This window comes from Dipodomys ordii, unplaced genomic scaffold (assembly GCF_000151885.1).
Source record: "Dipodomys ordii isolate 6190 unplaced genomic scaffold, Dord_2.0 Scaffold2, whole genome shotgun sequence".
Lineage (NCBI taxonomy): Eukaryota > Metazoa > Chordata > Mammalia > Rodentia > Heteromyidae > Dipodomys > Dipodomys ordii.
Genome location: NW_012267218.1, coordinates 26,596,469 through 26,618,508, shown reverse-complemented (window position 1 = coordinate 26,618,508; position 22,040 = coordinate 26,596,469). Strand labels below are relative to the sequence as shown.

Sequence of the window (22,040 nt, the reverse complement as noted above, 5' to 3'; positions counted from 1 at the left end):
AGTGAAACATGTGAACATCTAGGATCAGAGCCTTAAAGACTGGATACATCCATGAAGACTGGCCCTTCCTGGAACTGGTGGACAGCTGATCGGGTTACACCCTTCCTTCTCAGGGAATTGTGTAATTCTTTCAGTGAGGATACTTGGGGCCTTGCTTACCTGCACTGACTGTGATTGCCTCCATGAACTGGTCCCTCCAGGAATGAGTTCCCACAACCAAGGCTAGATTTGTCTTCTTTATCAGTTTGTCCACTGTAGTCTGTTCGAGAGAGAAAAACTTGGAATTGTGAGGTTAGAACACTCAGAACCAATGTGGAGTCTGGCGCTTTAGAGGAATGAAAGGTGCCTTGCATTCCAGGGGTTCAGAAAGCTGTCTGGAATGGACTTGGGTGATATCCTCAGGGACAACCCTCTTATTTCTTTTTCTAAGATTGTAACTTCTGTTCTTGAGTATTCAGCAATAAGATAAAGAATAAGAATATGATGTCAATAAACCTTGCCCTGCAGTAATGAGTTTTGGTGTCTATATTTTTAAAATACAGTTAAACAATTTTGATGGTGCATCTAGGGATTTTCTAGCCCATTGATTCCATAGTCTGTATTATGTGTCCTTACAACATTCTAGCCTACAAATAGCCAGCATTATTTGCTGAAACTGAGCCCTGGCTGGAGGGGAGGGGAACTGATTTGTCTGGTTTCAACTTCATATATTTAGCGATGGAAGTGGAACAATAACATGTGTTTTCTGTCCTTCATCCTATTATTCAACTAGACTTTACTGATGGCCTGACCTTGAACTCATAGGATTCTTCAATGATGACCTCTAGTTTGGGATGTTCTCCCAAGACTGGTTTTCCCATCTCTGCTATCCTCTTGGCCTCCTCTTCCTCCACAGTCAGCTTCCTGTCTGTTACCTCTGCAAAAAAAAAATAATAAAGTAATCAGACTAGGATTCTAAAGCTCAGACTTTTAGACATGGTCATTGGAAACAGCAAATATCTTTCAGGAATGGGGCCTTTGTATACTTTTCAATGCATCATTCTGTGAGATTCTGAACATGTCATGACTATCAGACTGTGACAAGGCTCATCCTAGGCCTCGGATAAGTATGTCTCTATCTTATACCTGGGTGGACCAGCTGAGTCAAAGGCTTTCCCAGAAAGAGGACCAAGTGAAGTCTGCAAGTCATTCAGTGAGATGTGGCGTGGGAAAGAAAAGCCAAATCTCTTGACTTGGTTTAACTGTTGGGTCTGGTTCTTTTTCCAGCCACTTCATGGAAGAGTTCTAGGGCCTTCCCACATTCATCCAATGGGAATGTCTAGTAGTTGACAACTGTTTCCAATGCTGACACTTTCCATGAAAGAGGAAGGGGGCATAATTCTAGGGATATCTACATCTCAGACAAGTGACTACTATCCTCACAGTGGGAAAGGTGGAAGATTTCCTCCAGAAACTTCCTGGTGCTTCACTGAAAGATTTCCCAGGATTTTTCTACAATTCAAGCACATTTCTTCAGGAACACAAACACTTTGTTCAAAAACAGAGACAGATGAGAGGTATTCCTTTACTTTCTTCTGGGGCCTCCTCTGTGTCCCCCAGCATCTTGACTCATTTACCAGTGATCCTTTCTCACGCTGACTAGTTAAAGATACTTTCTACTTCAGCTGGTGAGTCCATTTTAAGACTACTTCACCATGAAGACATGTTTTCTGGATTAGAGTGAAATAGAGATTGAATCTTTTTATTCCCCTTTGATTAGAAAATCACTCTTGGTAGCCTGTTTCTTTCAGAGCTCATTTAAGCACCCTCCCATCCCAGGCTACATTCTCACATGCAATTAATTCTTTTATTCAGCTCCATAATTGCTTTCATCCCACACAGTAAACCTCCAAGGGGGACCCTCCAGCCCCTGGATAATCTCAAGGACAAAAATGGGTCAAAGGCTACACATGGCTTCTTTTCTTTTTAGCTAGAGAATTTGTGAAGACAGGTGTGTGTGTGTGTGTGTGTGTGTGTGTGTGTGTGTGTGTGCGCGCGCGCACGTGCGCGCACACACATGCAAGAGAGAGAGAGAGAGAGAGAGAATGTCAGTTCTTGAGATTTCAATTAAAAAGAATTCACTGAAAAGGCTATAAGCCAAAAGTATAAGTTACTGAGCAGATATTGTATGTAAAGATTTCCTTAGTTGATCTGTTCCTTAGTGAGAGTCTTCAGGCTCTGATTCCTGAGTATGGTGAGATATTTCACTCAGTGTTTCTAGCAATCTAAAAAAAAAAAAAAAAAAGGTTTGGGAGCTGTCCATGGTGCTGTATCCCTGTAGTAAACAATTATTTCTTGAGGGCCTATGTCCTTTTGTATGTTTCCAAGTCAGCAAGTAGCCTGACTTCAGTAATGTCATTGAACCTGAGTCTTTTATTATTTAAGCCTAGAAGCAAATTTGTGTGCATCTAGGTGTTTGGTTATCTTTGAGACCAACAATACTAGAAACAAGATTGCAAGTCACACTGGGATAAAGCCCTTAGAAAGAACTACATAGATTCCTTTTGCAAAAATAGGTAGTCTCTTCCTCGGCCTGTAGCTTTAGGCACCATATCATACTGTCTATCTTAGAAGTGACAGTGTTTTTCTATTACCCCCCCCCAGATTCCCCCATATCATCTTTTACATGTGCCACAGGAAGTTTATACCAATACAATGAGCTCTCCAGTGACACATAAATGTACCTGTCTAACCTCTTGTCTAGCTATCAATCTAGCAGTATATCTATCTGGCAGATTATTGATCAACCTGCTGACCTGCCCACCCCTGTGGTGACAGTTTTTTCCATCTACCTTTCCTCAAAAGTCTCATTGGCAAATAACTACTCCTCTATCTTTGGATATCCACAGCCCCACAGGGACTCTGAATATATCTGTTAACTGATTTGGGACATATACCTTTATGTAAATTCTGATTCAATGTCTTGAAAGTAATTCCTGCCTTTTCCCACTTTTGTAATGATCATTGCTTTAAATTTCTTGACAGAATGTTAAGTCTTGAACTTACAGCCTAATTAAGGTCTTCTAAATTAAAGGCTTCCAGATTGAATGATATAGAAACCTCTAACGGAACAAGAAAACTTTAATAATTCTTATAACTTATTTATGTAGCTTCTTAGAATTTCAAGTGCCAAGGGCTTGTGATCTTGGTATAAAGGACAGATGATCTTGATTTGGACACTGGCTAATCAAACTCTCAGTTCCAGAGACAGATGTGGAAGAAGGAAACACAGGTAGAATATGAGTATGGTGGAAGATTGGACAAGTACTGGAAGAACACACACTTCTTAGGTCAGACAGTGAATGGGTTATGAATGCTTAGCAGGCATCCTCAAAAAGAAGTGTGGGTATGTGACTAAGACTCTCACTCCAAGTCCCCTGTACTGGTAAAGTAGCTCAGGATTAGCATACTCTCTGTCTTTTACTACCAAATGTTATTAATCATGTTGGCCTTTTTCCCCAGAAAATCAAAATAAAGATTTGAAATTTCCAGGGGATTTAACACCTTTATTTAAAGGCTTAAAGATGTACAGATTTAAAGATGTAAAAACAATGCCATTTTAGCTTCCATTGGTATTTGAAAGTATGTTACAAATATAATGAAACTTAAATTAAGTCACAATCATATATATGTATATATATATGAATGACATGGAACAAAATACCTAATTATCTTACATATGAATATATATTTTTCACATACAAGAGGATTATTTTCACATACAAGAAGATAAGTAGAGAAGAAGTAGAGTGAGGAAAAACGATGCTATAAGATCAAAACCTTGAGGGAAGAATGAAGAACAGGGTTAGGGATTGGTATACAAAGGAATCAGCATGACAAGGAAGCTGAAGTAATTTTCTTCACAAAAGAAAAATGGAGAAATGTCCTACATTATTTTGTTTAAGGCTATAAGAAGGTAAATGACTTTCCTGTTTACATTGCTTCTTCCTAATCTTAGGGTATAGCCTGAATACCAATAAACTCTGTAAGATAGTTTGCCTTTGAAATGACCTTACACTTTTACTATGTTCAAAGAACTGATGGAATGTAAGATGTTCTTTTGGACATACTGGAGTGATATCCCAGAGCCTGCTTTGCCTGTACCAAGAATTATTATTTGCCAGATCTGGGGAGATGCCTGACTAGTTTCTACGCATATAAACTTACCAACAAAGTAGCTGTACGTCCTATGTAGAACCTAGTTCTACACAAGAATCTCTCCGAAATAAAGGCCCCCAAATCTCTATTTTTGGCCCTATCCCTCTTCTTCTTGGTCATAACATACAATGAAAAAAATGAACCAAAATCTTAGCTATTTAGATGTTAGCTGTGATAAGTTAGAAACTTTCCAGGATCAGTAAAATTCCAAATTACTTAAAAAATTGCTTTTCATGTTCTCATAGCAGCTCTTGATCATTTCTCTTAGGTCACCTGGGATCAAGTATGTTCTTTTGCAATATCTCATTACAATTCTATTGGAAGATTGCTGGTTAGACTTTCTCCATCTCTTTCCCAGCAACCGGAGGTGCAGATGAATCAAGACATAAGAGATGTACCACCATCTTTTGGTAAGTTTCATTTTTCTTTCTAGTCCCAGAGAGAATGAGCTATGCATGTACCCACATCCACTGATAGAAATGATGCTCAAGAAATAGTGTACTTCCTTACAATTACTTCATATAGGGAGATAAGTCTTCCAGTCCTTAGGAGAACTTGTCAGGTTAACAAGAGCCTGCTGTTCTTATTAAACAAATCAATGGCCATTGATCTGAAACCAAATAATAGCCTTGGCAAGAAGTAGAAAAGAGGAGGAAGATACCTCTTACCTGGAGATAACAGGAGCGCTGTTTGTAAGTGGATACCAGACAAGGGGAAAAAAGAAAAGGAAAGAGTATTAAGGTTCCATCTTGAAAGTATTCCCAAGCTTTTTTCTGGCCAAGTAAGGAAAGCAGTGAGTTTAGTAGGTGAGGGCTCAGGAATACATGCACAAGGCAGCATTTTGGAGCATGCGCAGCAATAGCAGCAGCAAGAGGCATGGGCAGCTGGAAAGGCTGCAGAGCAGTTAAAAGAGAGTTATTCCCACATTTCCCTCCAACTTGAAATTTTCGGAAATGGAGGAGTAAGGACAGGGAGACCAGGTGAGAGGGATATAAACTGATTTGTGATCCACTGGAAAAAGAAGTAAGAATCCAGTTATCATGAAAACTGTCTTAATCACCACAGTGATTAAGTATGACCATAGGGTTTGAATGGGAACTTGGGGCTTTCGATGTTTGAATGAGTTTGAATGGTACCAGAGTGAAACAGTGTCTGTCTACACTTAGACTCCTACCTCTAACCTCACAATCAGATCATGCTACATTTCCCAGGGCCCACTAAGGTTTTCATGGCTACAAATGACACCTGAGCTACTATGTTGGCCAAAATTTTGATTCCATCCTAAAAAAATGACCTAGTGAAAAGATAAGTCCTATAAAACGCTTCCTAGAAATGGTTTGTCTTTTTTTTTTAAATAGTGATTTCCTGGAGGTGAGAGCCATGGGCTCCTCTCATGTTGTACCACTTACAACTATCAAAGTCCCTGTACCTTGTAGTGTTCTAGCAAGCTTGGTTGTTTGCTATCTATTTTGGCAATTGCCTTTTCCATAGATCTCACCTAGATTCTCTATCTCTATGTGGGTTTTTGTTTCAGAAAGAGAAGACAACGATCCAGATATTCTGAAACAGACTATCAGACATAGATGTGAGATGATGAATACAAGTTTCCCATGTGGCTTGAGAAACGGAGTCAAAGACATATTCAGGCACTGCTTAGGCATTTAATTTATACTTATGCTACACTTCCTTAGACTTCAAGGCTCCAACATTTAAAAAAAAAAGACCAATCTTATGACACACCATGCTTCATCTTGATGGTGTTGTGGTGCATCCTTTATTCCTTGGCACTTGTCAGATAGAAGTTGGGAAACATTCTGCCACATACCCTTGGTACAGCTGGCGACTAATGGAGATTGATGAGAAAGAAATATGTGTGTATGTGTGTGGGAGTTCTGTCAATTGTTACTTCTAGTCATCCCTATGAATGCAACTCAGACCTGGGATCCATCATTCCATATTTACAATCACTGAAGACTTAGAATCTGCATGGTATATAATCAGATGGATGGTAGTTGACTTTTCTCATCTATATCAAGGAAGTAATAGGCCAAGGGATAGCCTCACTACATTGAGATGATTTTCCAAGAGAGATTACTTATTCTGCTTCTTCCATGGGTCTGCATGGAATAAACTGCTCCTGGCCCTCAAGTTGCACTGAAGGTGGGAGACTTCCACACATTACTGTACTCAGCTACACCATGTCTCTATGAATCTGAGACTTCCCACTGAGTGCTCACAGACGTGTCTGTGAGATCCAGGAAGGCCAACTTTGAGTGACATGATGCCTTCAGGGTGTTTTTCTTGCTGCTGCTGCTGATGTGAGAAACTGGAGCTGAACTTTCCCCTGTACTGATCCCCAGGGTCGAATGAGAGTCATTTATTTCTGCCTAGCCACTCCAGGGACAAGCAGGAAAGAATAGATCTCTGTGAATCATTAGAAGCCTTTGGGGGCACTTCTCAAGGTGAGTCCCTGGGTAAGGAAAGAAGAGGAAAAAACAGGTTCTATTAGTGGAGGGCAGTATTTTCCTTTCCTGTCTGATTCTTCCAGTAATGTAGCTCAGGCCCAACAACCTTGATGGTACTTGGTGTTCTCAGAAGTTTACATTTAGGACCTACTCCACTCCTAGGCAATGTGTTTCCTACTTATTCTTCCATTTATCTCTCACCCCAGATTGTCTAGAGCTTTTAATAACACGTCTGAAATCTGTTTTGTTTACTCAGAAGAATCTCCTATTTCAAATTCAGTGCTTTTTTTAAAAAAAGAATGCAATTGTCATTTTGACCATGCAGCGTCTACATCATTCTGAATGCCTAAGACGCTCCTATATAGCAGTGATAATGAAAAGCAATTTCCACTATACCGTCTCTCAATCTGAGAACAGCAGGGAATTCTGCAAATCAATAATGGTTTTCATTTGATTCGGAGTCTAGACAATTAGGGTTTATGACCTTTCACCCTATAGTCCAATGCCAGTATCTGAGAAGAACTGAAGAAACTGAAAATTACTCCCCCTCCCCCAGACTACAGAGCAGGAGGTTGGATGAGTGAACGTTTTCTTATTGGCAGGTTCCATCTGGGCATCTTCCACACAGGCTTGCTGAAATCTTTGTCTTCTCACATACTCCATTCCCTGGGTCTAACCTCCCCTAGAAATTTGCTGCAATCTCCTTAGGCAGAGAATCCAGCACAAATAGGAAGGTGCCCTCAAATGGGGAGTAACCACAGGCATTTCCATTTAGTCGGGTTTCTTTCCTTTCTTTTACTTATTTTTTCTTTTTTTTCTTGTGCTGGTCCTGGGGCTTGAATTCAGGGCCTAAGGCTATCCCTGAGCTTTTTTTGCTCAAGGTTAGCACTCCACCAGTTGAACCACAGCTCCACATGGGGCTTTTTGATGGTTAATTGGAGATAAAAGTCTCATGGACTTTCCTGCCTAGGCTAACTTCAAACTGTGATCCTCCAGTTTCAGCCCCCTGAGTAGTTAAGATTACAGGCATGAACCACTGGAACCTGGCAAGGTCAAGTTTCTTGAAGAGCACAAGGCTTATTTTAACCCACTCTATGTCTTGCTATTGGTAGGAGGTCTTAGGGGAGGCAGAAAAGAATAGCTCCTTTGTTGGTAGAATAAAGGTATAAATGGACCTCCAAATCCTTCCTCCTATTTGGAGTCTCTGCTTTCCCTCCAGTGCCTTATACCACCCTTTATGATGCTTTCATCTGCACCTAAGTAGTTGGGAATTATAGCCATTGGTAACTGCAGTTTCCAACAGCCTTGGGTAGTGTATGTTTCCAACCAATCCTGAAGATGTGGGCGTACATGCACAAGAGAGGTAGGAATGAAGTAGGGAAGGTATGGAGGAAACTTCTGAGAATATTACTGGTGACAAGAACTGGATTATTGGCTGGCATACAATGTGAGAAGCAACAGCATAGGAGACCCTCTTCTGGCATTCTCCAGTAGTCAGGTTGATGGCAACATCATATTTGGTGAAGAAGAAGGCAGGCAATGCAGATGGGGAGGTATTCTTCTTCTAGAACACCACATGGACAGATGTGTCCAAAACAGTGGTGCAAAAAATACCCATAGACAGAACCCAGTAGATGAGGCTGATGGCCAATCAAGTCTGAGAGACCTGTAAAGGAGCTTTGGAAGTGTTGTTGCTAATCCTCTTAGCTTATTGGCTGTTTGCTGCTCCCCATCATGCAACTATGAAGTAGTTGCAGACTGACCACTCCTTTTGGGCAAACAAGTGGATTTCACTGCTCCATTCTTTGCAAGTATATCTCTCCTGAAGGATAGCCTGAAGGACCTTTTCTTGGTCCCACCCCCCAAAGGCATTCTTACTCACTACCATATTTGTTTCTCTAGCCATTTTACACTGGTGGTGGCTATCAATCATTTTCTCTGAGAGGAAACAAAACAAAAACAAAAATCTTTCCTTATATCCTTACGTCTATACCCTGGTCACAACACCAAAAGGCTTTGAGGGATGAACCCATGGCAGGTGTTGAGATGAACCCATTGGGATGGACCCATGGCAGTTACTGAGGAAAGAAGAGGAGGGCCCACTGCTCTAGTGTGAGGTGCTCTAGTATCTTGGGATGTGAGCAATATCCTCACTTGCAGATGCCAAACAACAGCAGGTGGTCCATGAACCATCTATCAACCATCTTCAATAGCTGTCTCTCAAAGATCAGCAGCACCACCATCCTATTCCAGAGTCCCTTCCATTGGAAATTCCCTTCCTCTTGCAGACTTTCTAATGCAGAGGTGGCATTATCCTAAAATGGTCTGAAAAAGGACTAAAAAAAAAAAAACTCGTAGAAGAGGGAAGATAAGAAGCCAGGCAGAGGAAGATTGGCTCAGGATTTCTGGCTTCAGGACTACCTTTGGAGCCAGCTCTCTTGCTCTCAGAAGCTATGGCCTCTGACTCTTGGTGTTAACACCTCATGCCATAGTCTGTCGACTCAACACTCAACTGGGAAATAACTACATCATGCACTTACCTCCACGAAGGATAGAGGGCCTATGGGCCACTCTACAAGCAAATAGCCTGCCAAGCATTCAGGTTGCGGAATGCAGCAGGAAACAATCAGAGCATCATGACACTATGGGCCCCAGCCCCCAGCCCTGGCCCTCCCTTCCCATATTGAATCTCTACTAGAAGAGTGAGGGGTAGCAGGACCAGGGCAGGGTAGAGGCAAGGCATGCAAGATGTCACGTTCCTTCCTTTTATTTTCTCCTCCCCACCGAGGAAGTTTCACATTTACAGGCTACAGTATGGGGGTGGAGGGTAGGGAAAACAGTGGCAACTGGGTAACTGGATAATTGTAGTGTCTGACAGGAAGTAACTCATTAGGGAAATGAAGAGTTGAGGCTGCAGTGCTGCCCAGAAGGCGGGAAAGGAGGAATTTGGAACTAAATTATGACTAAGAAGGCAGAGATGACACCGAAACAGGGTGAGAGCGAGAATATAGGAGGGAAAAGACTTTTTAAAATGTCTGTTGGTTGAAAGGAGGAAAAGGAAAGAGAGGGAAGAGGGAGAGAAAGAAAAATAGAGTTGCTTTTGGTTTTTTAATATTTGTTTTTCCAGTTTGCTGAACGTTTTTCTTTCTTTTTGTTATTGTTTTGTTTTTAAAGAATCTCACACCTGATATTCCACGTTCCATCCATTTCGGTTCACCAAGGGCAATGAAGAAATTCTCTTGCCTTTCGTATTCCTCCTCATCTACTATTTTAACCCTTATGGTTTTCCTGTAGGGACAACAAGAGAGAGAGAGAATGTGTCGACTGGGTGGGCAGGTTGATGGATCACCTGGAGTACAGCCTTTACAACCATCCCCCATCACTCGGCACATGCAGCCCCGGCCCACCACGGTGCTCTGTGACAGGACTATGGTGGATTATGTTGTTCTCATGTTTTAAAAAAAATAGCCTTAGCTTTTCTTGTCTCCTTGGTCATAATCGTTCTTAGGGGTGAGAGGGAAAAGGAACCAGGAGCCAAGGACAGGTGGGCAAAGGAAAGGAGGATAGGAAGGGAATAAAGGAAGATCTGGGTGATTGGGTGATGGTGGGGAGGAGTGGTTTTAGATCCTGCCAAGGTTAGTAGGAAATGAGTTGGGCAGCACATTCCGGGTGTCACATGGTAACAGTGGCATTTCTTTGGCCAACAGGTAAATGACCTGCCCACTAGAAATGACCCAGAGCCCTTTCACAACAGGCAATATATCCATGGAATCCAGGGCCCTGCCCTTTCTTTGTAGCTGTGTCCACTTCTCACATGAGCCTGGTAAAGTTTTCAAATGAAAGTACTTATGAGGAAGGGCAATTAGAGAAGGAGGGGTGGGAGAGAGAGAGAGAAAGGGGTAGAGAAAGTGAGGCAAGTTCTATTACCCTTCTCATTTTTTTTTAAATCTCCTAGTGAGTAGTGGGAACCAAAATAGCTAAGTAGGATACAGGAATCCCTTACCCTGCCTTTCCCTGTTGGAAAGGGATGCTATATCCCTGGGCTGACCTCTTCTGTGCTGATTAATCTGGGATTGGATTTTAAGGGGTTGAAAGTTTCTTCTCATCTCTGGGTATCTTAAGATAGCATAAAGTCTTTTTATAAATAAGCCACCAGGGAACAATTTTATTTGGAAGTTAGTCCCCTCCAAGAACTGGTTTGAGATTGGGATGTGAGCCTGGTTCTTTTGTGTGGCTTCTCCTGGGCCTTTCTGGAGCTCTAGTGTGAGCAAGGGAGTCCCATTAATGAGCCAGCTGGAATTGCCATTCTATTTGCGGGGTGGTAGTACAGGAACAGGAGGAGGGTCTGGGCTCTAAATGCTGTTAAAGGGCAGAGAGTGAATGAATGAGGGCCTATGTATCTTCAGATCCTCTGAGATTTTTATGACAGTAGGAAGACATGCTTTGCTTTGCTGCCAGCAAAATAGCAAACTGATTTGACCTGATTTGTGGTGCACAGGACTCACTGTACACTCTGTGTGTATGTGTGTGTGTGTGTGTGTGTGTGTTTATGAGTACATTTTGGTTGCTTCTGGCATCCTTTGTGGAATATTTTTTCATATCCTTCTCAGTGGATAAGAGAGAACACTGATAGTTGAGCATTTGGGAGGGCATTTCTCTTTTGGTCCTAAATTTGGGGCCATGGGCTGTGTACAAGGTATGAGTCTGGTATCTGCAGCAGGGACTCTAGTGAGGGATGGGGCTGAGACTCTGCACCCATCAATCTGGCCTACAGGGATATGATGACAGCTGGGCAAAGGAATTGGCAGCTCCCTCTCCACACAATGGTCTATCCAGGAACAAATTCTCCAACTTGGGATATGTGAGGTCAGTTAACTCTGAAGTGACTTTTACCCTGAAAAGTGCTGCGGACGTGCTGGGGAAGCCTCCACCCAGACCAGAGTTCTCTCTCTCCCATTTTCCCAGCCTTTTCTATCTCTCTGTCTCTCCCCCTAGCTGTTCTTAAAAGGGAAAGTAGAAGAAGGCAGGCAGGTCTTTGACTAACATCTGGAATGTAAGCCTGTACTTTCAGCTCAGTGAAGGTCAGGGAAAGAAATAAGCTTTGATATTAGGAGTGTGACAGATAAGATAGCTCCAGAGGGCTATTTTGGGAAGTAGGATGAACCACAGTCCATATACACTGATTCTCCAACTTCCTGGAGCAATAAGCTTAGCCTTAAGAATAGCTGCTCCTTGGGAATCTGTGCTGAGAGTCTCTTTCCCTCTAGTGCTATCTCTTGCCAGGTGATATCTGGCCATTCTCTTTCCCCTGTGCAAAGCCATTCAGGAGAAGCTGAGAGTTTCATGTATGATATTCTCAGGGTGCTTTCTCTCTCTCTCTCATTCATACTCTCTCTCTCTGCCTTTCTCTCCCTCTCTCTCTTTATCCCAGAGAATTTTTGATTGGTTCATGAGCATTCCTCTTCTATTTACCATGTGACAGGTTGGCCGGTGTTAGGACAGATTGAGGAGCACAGAGAGGAGAGAGGAGAGGGAGAGGTGAAAAACAGAGTGAGAAGAAGAAACAAGGGAATCAATCAGAAAGGTGGAAGGCAAGAGGAAGAGATTTTGAGAAAGAAAGAAAAGAAAAGAAAGAAAGAAAGAAAGAAAGAAAGAAAGAAAGAAAGAAAGAAAGAAAGAAAGAAAGAAACAAGAGAAAAGAAGAATGTTCATGTTAGTGTGGAGGACAGGGTACTACACCTTTCTGAATACTCATATCCACCATGCGGGGGCCCATCATCTCAATGAAGTAATTCTTGTTTTTCTCATACGCCTCATCACCAATTACCTTGATGTGAATTGTTTTGCTGTGGATGGAAAAAATAAGTATCATACACAAAGAGCAGAGTGGGGTGACCCAGCCAGGAGAAGAAATAGGAGAAGAAAAAAAAATGAACAGAAAAATAAAACAGAAAGAGATTCAGAAAGGTCCAAGTCTACCCTCAAATCACAGGCGTAGGGAAGAGGGTGGCTGCCCAGACTCCTCTTCAGCCTCAGTGGGCTCTTCTTCTAGGACTTCATGTGGCTTGATGGCATGACCATACCTGAAAGCTGGAGAGAAATTGGGCTATACAGCCAAAGGCTCTAGGTTCTAGGTCTACATAGGCTTCGTGATCTTGGACAAATAAGTTAACAAATATAGAAAAAGAATGAATAATGCTTACACCATCCCAGGACAGTTATGAGAGCAATCAAATAAATAAGACACAATCCCCCCTGTTTTCTGGAGAGATGTTCCAAGAGCTTCGTGGACACTAAAAACCATAGACGGTACTAAGGCCCGGTATATGCTATGACTTCCCCCCTCCCGGCCCTATACATAGCTATGATAAAGTTAGGCACAATGAGAGATACACATAATAATAAAATAGAATAATTATAACAATTTGCTATCATAAAAGACATTTACAACTTACACATTGTATTTCTGGAGTTTTCCATTTAATGTTTTCTGACTGGCTGACTGTAGTTAACTGTGTTTCCCCACTTTAAAATTACAATTACTAGTGCATATTAATTGTACATATTAATGGGGTTTACTTTGACATTTCCATAGCCTGTGTTTTGGTAGTATCTGCCTTTTCCAGGCAATTTCTTTTACCTTCTCCTCCCTGCCTCTCCCTGCAGTCTCCTCTAAAACTGTTCATGAGGAGGACTACTACATAGAGATAAAGGTTTAGGCAATGAGCTTTGCTTCCTTAGACCTCTTATTGTTTGGACGAGAAAGAGTTGTTTTTTTTTTTAATTTTCAAAATCAGCTGATGTTGACTTAAATGTTTACGTAATAGTAAGAGCCGGAACGGAGGGACAAATAGGGTGTGAGAATCTCACCCAGAAATATCATTTCTTCCTTTCTGTATGCCAGTGACAATCTCCAGAACTAGGAGGGTTCAACTCCTGGAGAAGAGACAGGAGGAGAGAAAAACAAAGAAAAACAACTCACACCAGTCACAGGAAGCCTCAAAGATACTGTCTATAAACACGCTTCTGCAGTTATCTGGTTGCCGTGGGGTTGCACTAGTGAGAACATATTCTCTCTCTTCTAAGCCCCACAATAATCTCCACAATTAGACTGCTTTGTATGTGAAAGAATACTGTTTTGTAAATGTGAATATAAACCCTTCTTCCTGTTGTTGCTATTACTGCTGCTGCTGTTGTTGTTGTTTCTTCTTCTTCTTTTTCTTTTTCTTCTTCTTCTGCTTCTGCTTTGAAACCAGATATAAAGTTGGGTCTCTCCCTAGATGTTGTGGATGAGAGCTTTCTGCAGAGTGTGAGCGGCAGGGAGCAGTGGAGATGAAGAGGTCCCCCAGGATCCCTGCCTGCGCCCACGCATCTCTCCACTTCCAGACTGCCACTGAGGCAGGATCTTTGCTTATATACATGCCTTCACCTTCAGCTCTTTTTTTTTTTTGGCCAGTCCTGGAGTTTGAGTTTGAACTCAGGGCCTGGATGGTGACTCTGAGCTTCTTTTTGTTCAAGGCTGGCACTCTAACATGTGAGCCACAGCTTCACTTCCTGCTTTTTTCTGTGAGTAATTGGAGATAAGAGTCTCAGGGACCTTCTTGCCTGGGCTGGCCTTGAACCCCAATCCTCAGACCTCAGCTTCTCAGTAGTTAAGATTACAGATGTGAGCCACTGGCACTTGGCTTAGCTCTTTTTTTTTTTTCTTTTGAAGCAATATATTTACACTGTAATTTGGGACAGACTCTCTGCTCTCCTGAACTTCTGCAAGTCACCTTCAGCACTGGGGTTGGGTGGTTCCAGTGCCTCTGTAGTCTGCCCTAACAATCTCACAGAACCAGGCCTGGTTGCATCGCTTCTAAAATGAATGTAATGGCAGTTACTAATATGTCCCGTCCCTGTACCAATTGCTTATATGGACCAAGACTCCTCATCTCTCTATACCCACCCCACTCACTTTAAAACCTGGCTAGCCCCCACTGGAAGCAGGTCTGGGAAACACGAAAGCCAGGGCACTTCAGCCTTCCTTCCTGGGCGGTGGGGGAATCTGATGACTTGTGTTGAAATCTCTCCTTGATCCTTTGCTAACTGGGTGGCCTTGAGATTCGCTAAAAAATCCTCCCAGTCTCATGTATAAAACGGGATGATACCAATGCCTTCACAGCGTTCTTAAATGAACCACACATGGGAAGCACTTGGGAGGAAGTGTGTTTTCTCTACTGAGGGTTGAATAAATAGCAACTATTATTACTGAGAGTGATAATGACCACAGTTTTAGAGTAATATGGAAGAGACTCTTGTCATCTCTAGCCATTAAACCAGAAAATAAGGGGAAATCAATAACTAGTACAGGGAACTAGAAGTCAGGTCAAGCAAGAGAAGGCTGGATAAAGCAGGATGCTTGATTCCCAGGGGGGTTATTAGAGGGAATTGGTGTACTAAGAGGAGCTACAGAGAGCATCCCCTCACATTCTCTCAAAACTCACTCTCTGCATCTGTCAGCGATGAGCTGGGGCAGGACAGAATGTGTGTGGCACCACATAGTAGGGCCCATGCTTGCTTTGTTTAGTGAACAGAGATGCCCCTGGCATCTCAGTTGAGTTGAAGAGAAGTGAGGACTGGCAGTAAGTAAAATCAAGAGGAATTCGAGTTTGCTGGTTGGAAAGCAACTGCTGAAGAGTGGGGTGAGAGGAAGAGGAACATGGGGTTCCCCAACTGAGATCATTTGTGGAGAAGGCTTAAGGTGCTATGGTGACTGGAGGCTAGAGGATTCTCTTCCAGCTCTTGAAAACTGAGACATTTCTCGCTTCTCAATTCACATGCAACGCCACAAGAACATTTAAATTTAGAAGAGCCACCAATCTGGTTTTGAGTTCTCTTTCCACACCTATTCCCAAACCTATTCCCATTTTAGTCAATGGCTACCAAATGACCTGAGCCCCAAATCTGACATCACCCCTAGATTCCCTCATTGCTTCATCCTTCCAGCTCAGCCTCTGCCCTGCCATTAACACCTTGACCGTTACTTTTCCCTCAAGATCAAACTACCACCTCTCCCGTGGACTGCTGCAGCCTCCTGAGACTTTCCTGTCCCTGCCTTTCCTCCCTTCCTTCAGCCCCTTCTCCACATTACAGTCAGTGTTAATGGATTAAAAATGCAGTCCAGTCAGGCATGGCAGGACTTGCTTGTAATCTTAACACTCAGGAGGCTAAGGAAAGTTCAACAGAACGTTTGAGGCCAGTGTTGGCTGTATAAAGAGACTCTCTGCCCTTCCAAAAATAAATGCCATCCAGGTTCTATCATAGCCATGCAGTTGGAATAAACCAGAAGCCCTTGCAATGGTCCACAGGAGTTTGCAGGAGCCATGCGTGTTGACTTCAGACGTTAGATATCACATACTCCTTTTTCTGTCTTCCAGACTCACTGGGCTTCCTGCGCCTCAAATCAGGCTCTTTCCCACGTATCCCTCTCCTTACTGCTACCTCTGCCTGCAATGCTTTTCACTCAGGCCTCATCCTTTGGGTCTCCTCCCCATCACCGCTTAGGGGAGGCCTTCCAGGCCTCCTCGGATCAAGGATGTCCCCAGGGTCCAGCACATTTCTCTGTTCCCTTCAATGCACAAATCACAGCCTGAAGTGAGTCTGTTAGTTACTTGTTTACTGTCTCTCTGTCTCCAATCGCAAGTAAAGTCCATGGGACAGGGAACCAGGGAACTTGTCTTTCTGAGTGTATTAAAAACCTAGCAGAAGAGCCAGGCATAGTGTTGTACACTTGCAATCCCAGCATTCTGGAGGCTGAGGCTCAGGAGGATCTCTGTGAATTCTAGGCTGGCCTGGGCCTACCCAGTCAAATTCTGTCTCATAAAATGAACAAGAACAACAACAAACACCTTAGAGGGAGAGAATTGGCTGTTCCTGCCAGTCAGGGGCTAGAGATTGGAGTCAAAGCCTAACATTTCAGCCAAAGACTGGAGAAATTAGGCAAATGCTGACATTACGTTTTGGTTGAGGTAGTACCCCAGCATAGAGTGACTATGGTGAGGAGGAGTACAAAGACTACATTTCTGATTGATTTAGTCACATCTACATAGTGCTTACCTTGTTCTGGGCATAGTTCTAACTAATTTACTTAGAATTAAGTTAATCATTATAAGGATTAAGTAATTTAATCCTCCCAACAAATTCATGAGTTAGATGTAGGCCTGGTAAGGTACTATTCTCTCTGCATATGATTTCTTATTTAATTTTCACTATCACTCATGAGGTAGGTGCTATTTTCATCTCCATCCCTAGAGATGACGTCCTGTGGGACCAGAGGAGTTTAGAATTGCACAAGATCATAGCCAGGGAAATGACAGGACTGGGCTTTTGACTCTGATAAAATGTCTTGGGTCTCAAATGTAGACGCAGTGGGGAAGATAGCTCCCCAGGGAAACAGCACCTATTCTAAAGGGCATTGGAGTTGTGGCAGGACAACTTTCCATTGGTAGGAAGTCTCAGGGAGCTGGGTTTGCGTGCTGGCTAACAAGGGGGAGTGGTCACCCTGTATGTGGTAGCATTAAACAATAAGAAGGGTAGCATTAAACAATAAGAAGATGACCACACCTGAAGAACTATGTTCAAAGGTTCCTCATGCTGCCAGAGGTCAAGCAAATGACCTCTAAAGGGTTCATCCAGTGGTGTGATGATAACTAGCAATCTGGGGTGGGGGTAGAGAGGACAAGTCCTATTTCAGAGCATCTGCTTGCCACAGTGAAAAGACTCACAGTGCAGTCAACAAGAAACAATCTACAAAATTTCCACACATATAAGAGTCAGCTCTAGGGACTTGCCAGGAGCCTCTTCCAGCATACCACTGACAGGGTCAGACTTGGCCCAAATGTTTGAAAGAGGTTACAATGGGAAAGGTAGATGGATTTGTGAATTATTGACCCATTTTGAAAGTTTGCTCCAAGTGGGTGAGTATTTGACGACTTGTGGCATGAATGTACTTACTCAAAACAGCCTCCGGAAAAATGGCTTAGAGAGATTATCGGTGAATGAGAAAGACATCATCTTTTAAAAGACTATAGGAAAGGTGTAGCAGTAAGAATTTCTGAAAGGCTCCCCCAGAGATGCTTGGTCTAAATCTTTGGAACCTGCCAACATGCTGATGTGAATCCCATTGGCTTCCACAGGCTGGCAAATGAGATGGCATAGGCAACTGAAAATAGGGACATTATCCAGGTGATGGTGATCTAATTATATAAGCCAAAGAAAAAGGGGAACTTAGAAGGAGGTGAAGCAGGAGGGGGATTCAACATGTTGCTTTTAGTTTGAAGATGGGAAGGCTTTCTGCTACAAGAAACATAGGCAGCAAGAGTGGTCCCAGATGACTATCATCAATGAGATGGGGACCAGACCTACAGCCACCAGCAGCTGGATTCTACCAACACCAACCGAACTTGGAAGCTGATCAATCCCATGAATCTCCAGATTAAGATTCCAGCCTGGCCAACACTGTGATTTCAATCCTGGGAGACTTTGAGTTGAGGCTTAGTCAAGCCTATCTAGTCTTCTCTGTACAGAACTGTGAGCTAGCACTGGGTATTTCTCTAAGCCTCTAACTTCCTGGGGATTTGTTACTCAGCCACACACAACCAATAGGACAAGCTTAATGATTTTATGGAGGCAAGAACTGAGCTAGATGATCTCTTGGAACCAACTTGCTGCATCTATTTTGTAATCAGAATACTTTGTCCTGACAGAAAGGCTTTTGGTGTAAAGTAGAACAAGAATTTAGTCCTGAAGATACATAACCTGGCAAGAATAGTGTTCTATTTTCTGGCACTGTGCCATGATGCAGGGTTTGGTGTATAGAGCATGGGCTAGATTTTAGCCATCACTCGAGAAGCTCGTGCAATGCACAGTTTTCACCACTGTGAGCATCAGCTCTGATAGGCAGACTGTTGACTGCTCCATTGTTCTAAACACATGCCTGAACCGATGAGCTGAGGTAGATGGATGGGTCTCATTGGAAAATGTCCTTCAGCTTGGAGGATGGGAGGGAAGGGTGTCCAGAAGTGGATGGGGAAGAATGACAGGATCTCCATTGTTGTCTTGCTTATCCTGGATCCCCTGAGCCCTCTGCTGCTGCCTGCAGCTTCCCTGTACCTACGACTAGCTGAGCTGATCAGAGAAAACCTAGGAGGATATGACTTCCCCTAGGCAAACTGTAAGAACACTTTGTCTCTACTGACAATTAGGACTTAACTGTGAGACAAGGCCATAAGTGTACGCTCACAGTGCTGGGGACTTGATACCCTTCTGCTCCAGGATGTCTGCATTCATACTGAGCACCAGAGCTCATGATTGACCGTTCTGCTCTCCTGCTTGTCTGTTTTCTGGGCTGGAGCTGGAGCTCAATGCTATAGCTTATGCTTAGCATGCTGAAGGCCCTTTGTTTGATTCCCATCACCAAAAAGTAGCTGTAAACTGTGTGAGGAGGTGGGGAGAGGGAGAGAGTGTACTTTCCTAGCGTCTGAAGAGCTTATTGCTTTGGCTGCAGAGAAAAGGGTATGTGATGTAACTATGTGACCACAGGCTTAGGCTATAGGAGTGGTCAGATGCAAAGTGGTGTCTCCACCCCAAAGGGGCCACTCACTCTATTCCTCAAATGTCAAGAAGAAACAAGGAAATTTCTAACTTAGAAAACAGCCTTTTAAAGTAGGTACCTCTTTTTTTAAGGCTGCAGGAAAACTATATTGGGAAGAACAGATTTTTGAATCATACATTTTCATTCCTTCTTTCCTTTCTTAGAAGGTGAAGACTTAATCTTTCATCCAGGAATTGGTAATTCTCTGTAATTTTCACCCATCCATCCATCCATGCATGTCTGCAAATTGTCCAACAAACTACACTCCAGTTACCCTTGTTATATCTTAAATACATTATCTCTTTCCTCAACTTGGAAGCCTTCCTTCCTTCCTTCCTTCCTTTTTTTTCTTCCTCTAGCCATCCATCAATCCATGTACCTATTCATCCATTCCTTTCATTCAATGAATACTTATTAAGCACCTAATATGTGCCAGGCATAATTATCAAAGAAAAAAGACATAGTTCCTGCCCTTAAAGCGTCTTCTGTGTTATGGGAAGGCAGATAATTAATCAAGTAATTATTGTGAAGTCTGATAAGTACAATGATGGAACAAAAGCAGGGCTGGGGAAGTACATGGCCTAGAATAATGAGATCCATAGAGCTTTTCCACAGGAAAGAATATTTAATCAGAGTCCTGAATGACGTCTTCACTGGTCTGACCAGCGAGAGAGACAGCATGTGTTTTCTGGGGAGCACAAATATGGTGGCTTCAAGGGAGTGATGGGTTTAATCTGGCTATGACATCAGGGGTGCAAGCCTTCCTGGGAGTCTGGGATGCCTGCTCTGCTCTCCTCCTACCAGATTGCCCTTGCATCTTTAGCATAGAGCCAAGATACCCTGCAGGCCAGGGTTAGGGGAGAGGAGGGATGCTTCTGCACACAAAGTCTAGGCTCAGCTTCTTACATGTACTGCCTGATACATTCATTTCCTGGCTGTGTAATTATCTTGCCTGTTGAGCCAAGTATTTCAGGAGCTCAGAAGGTCTTTCCTCCATCTTCTTTGTTTTCTTTTCAGTGTTTATCTCCGCTCTGGGAATGGGTCTCTGAAATGCCTACATTGCTTCTGATTCTTTCATTCATCTACCCCTTACCCATTCATTGTTTGCTTTACTGTTTCCTGCTCTCATGGAGCTTATAGTCCTGTGGTGGGATACAGGTATTATACACACAGAAAATATTCCTTCAGAGACTCAGGATACAACTCAGTTACAGTTAGTACATGTTGGGCCCTGAGTTTGATCTTCTGACAACCCTTTTATTGCTCCCCTTTGCTTGCTTATGTGAAATTTCCATGAGGCAGGGAGTGATGTTAGCTTTTAGGAGGCTGAGTGTCTCTATGGAAGGAAATAGCTTATTCACATTCCTTAGGCAGCTCAAATACATCTTGAGTATACAACCAACCTAAAGAAGGCCCCTCAATTTGTGTATTTCTTATGGTTACCAAGAAAGTTTTTTTAAAGTGTGTGTGTGTGTGTGTGTGTGTGTGTGTGTGTGTGTGTGTACACACATGGGGATCTCTCCTTGCTATTCCATGATGGTAAAAGCATCATATTCCTGATAGAACATGCACGTGAATGGGGATTGAGGGGTTGAGAATTAGGAAATGATACCATGATTAGAAGGAGAATTATGCCTTCTTGAAGACATAAAACTAGAATAAAATGTCTAGTCTCCTTAATTTGCCCTGATTCACCCAAGCAAATGGGGTGGGGAAAGACAAAGAGATTCACAGCTCCCATTCACTCTCTCTTCTAAGTCAAGAAGGAAAGAATAAAAGCATCAGTGGTCTAGGAATAAATGGCCACTGTGCCCTGAAATTGATAAATCAGCTTCCTGGAAAGGCAGTGGGAATAATCTATAAAATAATTTATTTAACAGTGTGTCTGCTCCCAGCAGTGAAGGGAACAAGTGGCTGGTTATCAGATTCATGGCTCTGGAGATGCTGAAATTTCTCTTTCTGGCTTTCTTTCTCTGCTGGGGATCTCATTTTTAAAGAATGATTTTGATCCAAACAGAAAGGAGATGTTTCTATTGTGTAGAGAGGAAATTTCAAGCCCAAGATAAAGCTTCTAATAATTAGGAAAATAGAAGAGCTGTCTCCACAGGACCTAAGTCAAAGTGAATAAAAAACTCCTTGTCTTTCACCTTAAATACCTGTCCACTTGAGTATTCACAAAACCCCTATTTCTGCTGGGTAATTTCTAGAGATCCCAGTAAGTAGCAAATCCAGTGCCTGCATTGGACAGAGAAAATCATTCAGTTAAAGATGTAACTGCACAGAATACTAGGTGATTCTATAGAAGTTTTCTTGACTGAACAGGGTCAGGATTAAACAAGGAAGAACTAGCATTGCACCATGTCAGTAGGCTCCATGTACACAAAGGCCCATGAGAGTACAGGAATGTGTAGGACAGTGGCCAGCAGTGGCTCTGGATGACAGCTTAGCATAAAGATTGCCTGTCAGCCACTGTGGTTGTGTTGTCCCCAAGGGGTTGTCGGAAATTTCCATCTGTGAACCTTGTATATAATCTGTGTTCTAATTCAGGATTCTTCTCTTTTTCTCCTAGTCAAATGGTGGATTTAGTTTGACCCTACTTAGGGACAAAATTGGGCCCCAATGATCACAGGGTTGCAGGCTGAGGGTGTACTCCAGTCCCATCACAGTTAAAGAAGCCAGGTAGCTGTTGTTCTCTTGAGACAATCAAGATAGTGCTAATTTGACAGAGTCTACTGATTGTGGAA

The 22,040-nt window shown here is 42.7% G+C and overlaps 1 protein-coding gene across 2 annotated transcripts in view; it reads right to left on the bottom strand.

Moving 5' to 3' along the window:
* Nucleotides 1-22,040, bottom strand: part of Slc8a3 (solute carrier family 8 (sodium/calcium exchanger), member 3) — a 139,711-nt gene that overhangs the window by 5,385 nt on the left and 112,286 nt on the right. Inside the window, exons 3-6 of one of the 2 annotated variants that reach the window (XM_013014379.1) lie at nucleotides 12,402-12,508; nucleotides 4,866-4,883; nucleotides 792-916; nucleotides 160-259 (exon numbers count right to left, since the gene is read on the bottom strand). In XM_013014379.1, the coding sequence (XP_012869833.1) occupies nucleotides 160-259; nucleotides 792-916; nucleotides 4,866-4,883; nucleotides 12,402-12,508 (350 nt within the window). Of the gene's footprint in view, nucleotides 1-159; nucleotides 260-791; nucleotides 917-4,865; nucleotides 4,884-9,846; nucleotides 9,951-12,401; nucleotides 12,509-22,040 lie in introns of both variants that reach the window. The other variant, XM_013014387.1, reaches the window with a different exon arrangement.